Source organism: Thermobia domestica, chromosome 12 (assembly GCF_964235325.1).
Source record: "Thermobia domestica chromosome 12, izTheDome1.hap1.1, whole genome shotgun sequence".
NCBI lineage: Eukaryota > Metazoa > Arthropoda > Insecta > Zygentoma > Lepismatidae > Thermobia > Thermobia domestica.
Genome location: NC_137465.1, coordinates 40,940,535 through 40,950,719, shown reverse-complemented (window position 1 = coordinate 40,950,719; position 10,185 = coordinate 40,940,535). Strand labels below are relative to the sequence as shown.

General features: G+C 35.5%; 2 protein-coding genes across 2 annotated transcripts in view; one reads left to right on the top strand and one right to left on the bottom strand.

Annotated features, from left to right (window-relative positions):
* Positions 1–9,200, bottom strand: part of LOC145666287 (platelet-activating factor acetylhydrolase IB subunit beta-like) — a 19,869-nt gene extending 10,669 nt beyond the window's left edge. Inside the window, 1 exon segment of the mRNA XM_081733351.1 lies at positions 9,102–9,200. Coding sequence (XP_081589477.1) covers positions 9,102–9,200 — 99 coding nt within the window.
* The window catches only part of Pi3K59F (phosphatidylinositol 3-kinase 59F), a 109,392-nt gene that overhangs the window by 23,427 nt on the left and 75,780 nt on the right, over positions 1–10,185 (top strand). The gene's annotated exons all lie outside the window — the stretch shown is intronic.

The following is a 10,185-nucleotide window of genomic DNA, read 5'->3' as shown; positions in this document are numbered from 1 at the left end:
CAGCGAACTGTCCGTCGTGAAATTTTAACAATCGCACGGGACACATTTTGCGCCTCGTGGATATCTTCCTTCTCTGTTTCCAACACTACATTGTTGCTGGAGGAAGACATTTAACAGACTTTATGCTTTTAAGATATGCTTAAATTTGTATACAGTACACATATTACATGTGTATGTGCAATATTTCATTTAATGCCTCGTTAAAGGTCTCACTATTTTTTAATAATCTCCTAAAATTCGGAGATTTGATACTGTGTACTGTATGTAGTGCTTCATTATTTATTTATTATTATTAGTCGCGTTTACATTTAGATTAAAAGAGATGTTTTATTCACTACATTAAGATATACTACAATATATGATTTAATAGAAATAATGATGTGGTAGTTTTATTGTAATATTTTTTATTCTGAGAAAAGTAGCTTTACCGTATTGTTCTATTAACAGAAAACACCATACGATATGTTACATCGAACTTCTGAACTTTCCTGTTACTTAAGATAAGGCCAATACTGCTTAATGAATTTTTTTAAGTTCAGAGTTGGCAATAATTTTCTCACATTTCGAAAATTGTACGTTCACCCCATTTCAGGAAAATCATAATCTTTTTCAAATGAGATTTCCCAAATCCTTGTTTGAATGATATTTCTTGTTCTTGAGACTAACCAAATAATTTTCTCTCTACGAAAAGCGTATGATCACTTTTTATAAAAATCGGTAAGTAGTTTTCAAGATAACCTAAAAACCAAGAATTATGCTTTTTAAACTATGTGATAATAATAATTTTGTTTCATACATAGAATAAAATGATCCTATTATTATTATTATTATTATTTGAGAGCTGTTCGTTCTAGCTGTTGAACTGCTTTGCTGTAATTAAAAATACTATCTGACAAAGCAAATCATTTTTAATAAATGATAGTGTTCCAGTTCCTACAGTGTATCATTGCCTTCATCAAACGCATTAACGGTAGGCATAAAACCAGAATTTCTTTTTTCATGTGAAAGTAAATTATTTCAAGATATTCTTGATTTGTGCTTATATACATGTATTATAACAGCAGTATTGAAAATGATTCATTACCAAAAACTATCATCATATAAACACGAAACAAAAATATTTAGGGTACATAAAAGAAGAGGAAGTTTTTCCTTCCTTAATAATAATGATAACGTTATGAATTCACAACACACACTTTAAATGAAGTTGTTCTATCATTCAGGCAAAACAATATATTTAATTTATACATTGAAATACAAAATATTAAATAAAGAAAACATTTTTGAAGTGCATTCATTGGTATTTCCTTACACTTGAGAGGGAACTTGAAAAAAGAGATCATTGTGTTGGCTTTTCATTTTTATCCAAGTGGTTTTACATAATCAGATTACAGATTAAAATTGTGATAAGATGTTTAAGATAACTCGTGGATATTACTATATATAGTTAACGCTGACTTATATTTAATCAGAGAGCGCCAAGGTTCTTCCAATTAGTATGGTATATATATACGAGTATATATACCATACTAATAATATATATAGAGTGTTTCAAAACAACACCGACAACGTTTGGGAGGTGATTCCTGACATCAAGATAAGACAAAAAGTATAGACCAATCTGGGTGCACAAATGCTTCCTTTCGGAGTTACAGGCTGCCGAAAACATGAGAAAATGAAATTTAAACGTCCATAGCTCCAAAACTATGGGACCTACTGCAATCGGGTCAAGACTTCGCTTAGGAACTAATATGTGCGCTATTCAAAAATACATGTTTCAGAATCCTGTGGTATACTTCATAAGAAATGGAATAGTTCATGATCTGTAAATGGAATAGTTCATGGTCTGTAAATTGAATAGTTCATAAGAAATTTTACTATTATATAAAATAATACACACATGATTAATAATTAATAGAAAGCTAAACTAAATAAGATTTGAAGACTAAATTTGTTCCAGTGCCGGGATAACTTGAGTGATAGAGCGTTCACCTCTGATGCATGGGGTTCTTCAATACGGTAAAACTATTAATTTGACCAAATTCGCCCCAAGTGAATTTTTCGGTGGAACAGCACCGTGTCGTTCTCCCGTTTTTTCCTCCTTTCTTCATTCCACCATTTCACTCATTTCTCATCAACGCCGTCTCCTTTAGACTAGCCGGCATAACCGTGGGATGTAAAACTTAAAAGATTTCATTTCAGTAAATTTGTTTCAAAGTTTGATGTTAGCTGTATGGGTGTGATGCTTCCAAGATCTCGATTCGAAGCAACAAGTTCTTTTAATCAGATATCATGAACGGGGTAATCCAAATGAAATCGACCAGTGATGGTTGCTGACAAAATTTTGTTTTTTGTTAATTTTTTACCTATGTTTTATCACATTCAGGGAGTTGAAAACGGTATTTATTTATTTTTTAGCCACGCATGTTTTGTCATAGTGGCCATTTAGCATAAGCGCCTGAGCGTATTTTGAACTTTCCAGATGATTCCGTTAACCGCTGTAACTTTTTAGGTTTTAAAGATAATGAGTTTAAACCAAAATCATATGAAAGATAATGGAATGGATAACATTCTGAGTTCTGTGCACATTGATACGTACTTTTGAAGATCGAAAAGAAAAGCTCTGAACATTGAGGTTGGAAACCTAGAAATGACTATTTTGGAATGTACAGTTTGAAACAAAATGAATAAGACTTACCTTTATTTTTTTGTTTACATAGAGACTAAATAGTAAACAATTTCCCAAACAAGTTTCAGATCTGAAAACCATATACTTGATTTTTTGAAAATTTTTAAACATTGCAAATTTTCGAAAATCATGTATTTTCACTATTAAATATCTCAGGAAGGACGCAAGTGAACGTAAATAGCCAATTGTTTGTTAATTTGAATCATCTTCTCATGCGCCCATATAATTGTATCTGTAGGTATGAGTTTGCGGAGAACCTTAGTGAGTGGCACTCATACTTCGTCATTCATAGATAGTTTAAAAGAGGTTCTTGAGCCATGGGGATGAAAAAAGTGAACAAAAAAATCGTTATTTTCCTGACTGATGTCTTCAATTCTCTCAATCCCCCAATTATCATCGTAAATACAGGCTATGGTATCATTAGGTGCAAATGACAACATGATATGTTCTGGAAATACTGAAGTACTGCAATCAGTATTCATAACATCTGATTTGTGTTTGCGTTAGAGGTACAAATCTATGATATGATCTTATATTGATGATTCTTTTTACAAGTAGCAAGTCTCGAATTTCTTGCTGTTTGACTGCACTTCTTCTGGTGAAACATAGATAAATTCTATGGCTGAGATACTATCAACATAAAACCTGTACATCTGTTCAGCTGTTTAAAATCGCGAATTTCACATCATTGCAACAACTTATAACTCAGAAACTACTCAAGCCTTAGTGATACAATTTTAGCCATTTGTTACTGCTCAACTGTCGTCTATTTTATGCAAATTTGGGATTTTTCACTTCTGTCCTTCCTGAGATATTTGATGGTGAGAAAACTCGATTTTCGAAAATTCGCAATGTTTGAAAATTTCCAAAAAATCAAGTATATGGTTCTCAGATCTGAAACTTGTTTGGGACGCTGTTTACTATCTAGCTGTTTGACTGCACTTCTTCTGAACAAAAATTAAAGGTGAGTCTTATTTATTTTGTTTCAAACTATGCATTCCAAAATGGTGATTTCTAAATTTCCAACCTCAATGTTCAGATCTTTTTTTTTTTTTTTTTTCGACTTTCTAAAGTACGTATCAATATGTACAGAACATAGAATATTGCGCACTTCATTATATTTCATGTGGTTTTGGTTTGAACTCATTTTCTTTAAAACCTAAAAGGTTACGGCGTTAACGAAATCCTCTGAAAAGTGCAAAATGCGAACATGCGCCTATACAAAATGGCCGCTACAAACAAATCTGCGTGATTAAGAAATAAATGAATACTCGTTTTGAACTCCCTGAATGTGGTACAATTTTAGGTAAAAAAATTAAAAAAATAAATAAAATAATTTTTTTCAGCAACCATTGACCTGGAAATTGGTCGATTTCATTTGGTTTGCTCCTAACGGAAGCTAAGTGAAACTAGTTTGTTTGTATTCCTGTTTCACTCACCGTAAACATTCTGATACCTTCAATTTTCACCTTCTTTCACTTTTCATTTTCTAGACTTATCTTCCGTTTATGCTTCTTTTCGTCGACAATAGACTTCTGCAGTTTACATTTACTGGGAAAATGACTAAAGAAGACGTCCGCCGCGGTAGGGAGGCTTCGGAAAAGATCTCAAGAAATATAATTCGTAGTTCCTCTTTACAAGTTTAGCCAGGTCCAGTTTACGATGGACATTGTGCTACACAGCTATAATCTGAAGTAAGCACCACGCAAAGCGCAGCAAAAGAGAGTGACTAAAAATATTTGTGAATAAATATAATTTGATTCTTAAAGATAATTATATATAAGCATATCCTGGGTATTTACGATAAAACATTTGGTTCTTATGAATCACAAACGGTTGGAGGTAAACAAAAGGTGAGATTGGAAATGTCACAAACGCAGGGAGTTAAGCGCTTGCCCCCTGTCATGGGATCCTGAGGATATCCCTAAAATTAGATGGGAATATGTCAGAGATACATCGAATGAAATTAAGGCGTTCTGCTTGTCCTACGTTACCTTTAATCATGAGATCTTTTGGCGTCATCCGAAAATTTTAAATGGGAAATACCATATGAAAAAGGATATATTACCAAAACGATAATGGAAAACAAAGAGCTTTTCTAGTTTTTTTTTCTTTCTTTCTTCTTTTTTAGTGCAGGGATCCATTTCCAAAATTAGTAACTGCGAGTAACTGTAACTGTGAGTTCATAGTCATTGTCAGTAAACTTCCGCACTCTTCTTCACAACTATCTGTCTTGGACAGTTCTTTTCTGTCATATTCTTCCTGATTTCATCAACCATATTGTTATGAAGATGTTTTCTAGGTCCTCCTTTGGTCCCTGTAACCCTATTCTTCATTAAGCGATCATTTATGCTAGAAATGTGTTCTGCCCACTGCCACTGCAGTGCCTTGATTTTCGCAGTAATATCTTTCTTATCCAGATTTTCGCAGTTCTTGTTATCTTTCTGATCCAGGTGATTCCGTTTGTCTTTGCGGTAAGATAATAGAAATTTCCGTCCACATACATTTTACAAACTCTTTTCTAAGCTCAATTGTCAGTCCAATTTCAGAATTTCATATACAAAGATATGCAAGGAGTTCGTAAAGGAGATACGCAAGGAGTACTGCTTTTTTTTTAATTCAGAAAAGAAGTTCGTAAAAAAAAAAAAAAAAAAAAAAAAGATCTGATAAAACATGAATAAGCAAATTCAACATAATGTTATGCAATTTTCATACATTTCAATATATTTTTTTATAATGTTTTAAAAGCAAATTCGAAAGTAAAACATTATTCTTGTGTTGAAAGTTAATGTTTATATAACGAGTTATCGAGATGGACGTGTGTCCGAATTTTGGCATTTTAGAATATGTAACCTTATTTTGCAGGTGATTCCTGGCGTACATCTCTCCACCCTTTGCAGACGGTAAATGTCTGTGTCCACGTTTCCGAACCATACAACAAAAGAAGGAGAATGCATTCATTGAAAATTTTACGCTTTAGAAATGTTGGCACTTGACTTTTCAGTATGAAGCTGTTCTTTCCAAATGGGCTCTAGCCTACCCTAGCTTCTGCTAGTTTCTTTAATGTTGGCATTCATGAATATCATATGTCCCTGGTAGACGCAGGTTTTCTGTTCTGTTTTCGTATTTCGTCGATACAAGCTAACCAAAAAAGTTCTGGTCGTTCTAGAGCAGTAATAAACAAAGAGTAATACAGTTGGACAGTATGCACCTTTAAGTTTCGAGGTAATACCCATCAGCATCCGACATCTTTTTCCAACTTCCTGCAGCTGCACTCGGCGGTCTTGAGTACAAACTATTCCATGAGTGCGTTCTGCAGGTTTCCCTCATTTGCGAAGGATTTCCCGTGGAAGTGGTTGTCGAGGGAATGAAACAGGGGTAATCTGTTGGCGCGGGGTCCAGTGAATATGGTGCATGGTATAATGTCTTCCAGCCAAATTGCTGAAGGGTCTCCCGGATCCTCTCTTGCTTCACGGCTTGGCATTGTCGTACTGGAACAGCACACACTTGGGATTCATCAATGTCGGCTCCTTTTGTCCCAATACACAGTGAATCCTTTGCAACTGCGTCACCAGTGAGCAAGCGATCAATGATGGGTATATTCAGGTGCCGAGTGAGCAAGGACAAACAGGCTCTCACTCATTGTTCCTTGTTGGCTGTCAACAATGTGTGGGTACCCTTTGCTTAACTTGTATGATTTCCCTATCCCATTCAGGTACAGTGTGACTTTTTTTCAGGAGAAACATGGAACCTTTTTGCAAGTTCATCAACGTTAGACCATTGTTCTCCTCGATGGCAGCTTTCAGGACCTCGTCATCCAACATGCGAGGTTCACTGTGAATGCTCATCCAAAAGGTTCACATCTTCCGAATGGAATTTCGCGTTCGTTCACAGCATTCTTCACTAATGCCTGGCATATGCGGCGATTTCATGCGGCATTTGATAGGCCACTTTAATTTCGCGCGAATACGCTGTTTCGTTACCCCCATTGTTCTACTACACTGGACGAACTATGACTGCTATATGTGCGCAAAGTGTGTGTTACTGAAGGTCGATGTTCAAATTAACTACCGATTGCTTGGTAGACACATGCGTCATTTCCTTTCCTCTCTGTGAGCGCATGGTTGATGTGACGTCAAAACAAGCAAGAATTTTTTTGTTACCTTTATTTCAATCTTTGACTTTCTTGTTTCTTGCAAGTTGTTGAACGTCACTTTCATCTTTTCCATGTTAATTTTAAACTGGACTTCATCATTAAAAAAAAAAAAAAAAAAAAAAAAAAAAAAAAAAAAAAAAAAAAAAAAAAAAATTATATCTCGCAAAGATTTGCGAGAACGATGTTTTCAGCGAAACGAAGATGAGTCAGATGTTCCTTATTAACATTTATCCGTTTATTCTTCCAGTTAAGAGACCGAAGCACAGGCCCAAGTAACTTTGTAAATAACATGAGAAAATACACTCGGTGTTTATAAGCTAAGGGGCACCATGGAAAAGAGGCACACGAATAAAGAAGGGAGACCAATGCCAATTCGCAGAATCGAACATATGTGAGAGATATCCAAGGACCACACTGATGATCAGTTGACACAGAAAAACAGCAAATGACGATTATAAGGTACCTTTCTCTTGTGGATTAATCCTGTAGATGGCATTATCGGTTCCATTTAACATTGCCAGTAACGTTCAGTATGATGTGATTATTCCAAATGGCTATACAGGTTATATAGTGTTTTTATATACCTTGGATAAAATCGTCCAGCACCTCGTGGGTAATGAGTCTCACTCTTGCACAAGCATCCAGAGTCCAGAATGATGGATTCACGTTGTAATTCGACGTCCAAGGGCATCCCAGACATATTCAGTCGGATTAAGATGCTGGGAGCGTGTGGCAATTCCAAAAACGTGATATCCCAGTTTTCAAGTATTGCTCCATTACTTGAACCTGTGTGGACGAGCATTGTCATCCATTCGAGGAAACCTAGAGCCATATGCAGCACGGAAGAGTCGCACATATTATTGCAGGGTAACTTCCCGATAGGCCGCACTCATCACAGTACCCTGCGGGAATATATGCGAAGGTATCCGCGCCTCTAGCATGGTGCGACTCCAGACCATAACTCCGGCACCACCATAACGAATTCGCCCTTAAAAATTGACAAGGTCATAACGTGTTCCGGTTTCTGCCAGATGTACATACGTCAAGAATGATTCTCCAGAGTGAACCAGAACTTACCAATGAAGAGTACTTGATCCCAGTGTTTTTGAGTCCACACATGTTGGGGTGTGTAGCCGTCGATACAGTTTGTCGGGAAACATGGATCTTGTAGGGTCTCCAGCTAATTCAAGTGCTATGCTTGTTATAATTCAAGTGCTATGCTTGTTACACGTCGTTGGGCATTTAATGCCAGATGGCAGTCCTCGTGATGGGTTATGGCACGTGGGCAAGCTAATGTTGTTTTCGAATGTTTCCACAACCTGGAATCTTGTCCAAAGTCGAAAAATTACACTACAGGCCACATTCAGCTCCGAACATACAACTCATTTACTAGGTTTCACTCACATAACTCATTTACTAGCTTTCACTGGGAAACCATTTGGTAAAGGACGTACTCTGCACAAGAATAAAATGTAATCGCAATTTAATTTATGTTAGCTCCGGTTGATGAGCATCGGTTCGTAACTTTTCAGGAAGTATACGTATGTCTGGAAGAAACGTTGGCAGTAATATGACCTTAATGACGCCAGAATACGAATGTTGTACTTCATTGGTGTAAACCTTGTGCTTTTTGCTAAATAAGTATGACAGTGGTAGAGTAACATAAAAGACATGTTAGAGTAGTTAAAAATGATTGCTGTACGGCTGGAGAGTTGATTCTCAATGTTCCTCTTTTTAGGCAGATACTCTGTGGTCTATGATTTATATCATACCATTAAACGCATTTATAACAATTTTAGAAATATAGATTTGTTAAAGTAAAGAATAAACAGGTTTACTGTTCCATCTGTTTAAGCTCAGCTGGGATGGAGTGAGATTCAGTTAAATCAAATCTCTCTGTATATCAGATTAAGAAGAAGAAGAAAAGTTGCTTCGTGAAAACAACAGTTTTCCATTTTCGTTCATAAGAAAGGTACCTTAACTGGAAAGTGGGAGGGAAGGGAAGGCTGTCTGACTGTTAAAAAGACTGATTCATATCCATTAAAAGATAATTTCCAGTAGACCTCGGCAAATTGAAATGGACAGGCATTATAAAGTAACTTTCTCGAATAAAGGGATTGTGAAAACTATTTGGGCAATACTTTTGTTTTGTTTTGTTTACTGTTAAAGAAATAGGTTAAAAAGAAAATGGAGGTACACAACATGTATTAAAATGTATATTAGTGGAGCACGGTGGCCCAGTGATAGAATACTTACCTCTGGTGCTAGGGATCTTGGTTCGATCTGACTCCTTGGTGAGTTTGTGGACAATACTACCATATCTGTGGGTTTTTGGGGTTTTGCATATCCTCCCATATTATCATTCCACCCATTATTTCATAATCATTTATCATCCGTCACCTTTAGCGTAAAGTAATAGTAGCGTAAAGAATTTCATTTCATTTCATGGTTAAAATGCATCTTAGGGTAAGTGACAAAGAAAAATCCTGAGGTTAGAAGTGGTAACGAACAAAACGCCCTGGCTAGCTAATTATGTCTTTGCATAAATAAACTTTAGTTGTTTCGTGCAGTTAGTATATAGTTAGAGATCATGTAGTGTGTAAATCTGTAGAAGTGCCGAATTATTATTATTATTCGCCAGTACAAGATTTCCTTCACCCAGTAATCGTTCGAAAGAGATAATAAAAGCAATTAATCAGTTAAGGTACTGCAAGAAACTGTCTCTCTTAAGTAAGAGTTCATTCACCTCTTCACGCTGTTGATCAGTGTCGGTTATCATGCGAACCTCTCTGAATTCTGTGGTCACTGGTAAATAGACAAAAAGAGAGAAAGAAGAAAAAAAGCAGCCACCATTTGGGTCTTATTCTTTATTGTCTAAAACACGTGTAGCGTGATATTAAAATTACAATAGAAAACATATTTCGTATTGATTTTGAATCTTGTTTTCAAAATAATTGTATTTGAAGAGCACTTAACATATATGTTTAATGTAGATTACTTAATCAAATATCTTTTGTTCTGCATATCATAGATATGGGGTATATCATAATTAGATTTTCCAAGTTATTATTTGATCCTGTACAATGATAGATAAAAGGTAATCAAATGTAATCTTGACGATAATTTCTGAATTACAAATCCGTACGTTTTCCTCCGTTTATCAACATTATAGTATGAAAATTAAGTATGAAGAAATCGAAATTCAACGAACAACAAGTATATGTATCTATAATTTCTTGGGAATGTACGTCAGGACTGATTAATCTGTTAAAAATGATTTTTGGGGGGAAAGAAGGGAGAGGTAAAAGTTGCTTCTTCTATGAAATTTAATTAGTAGATG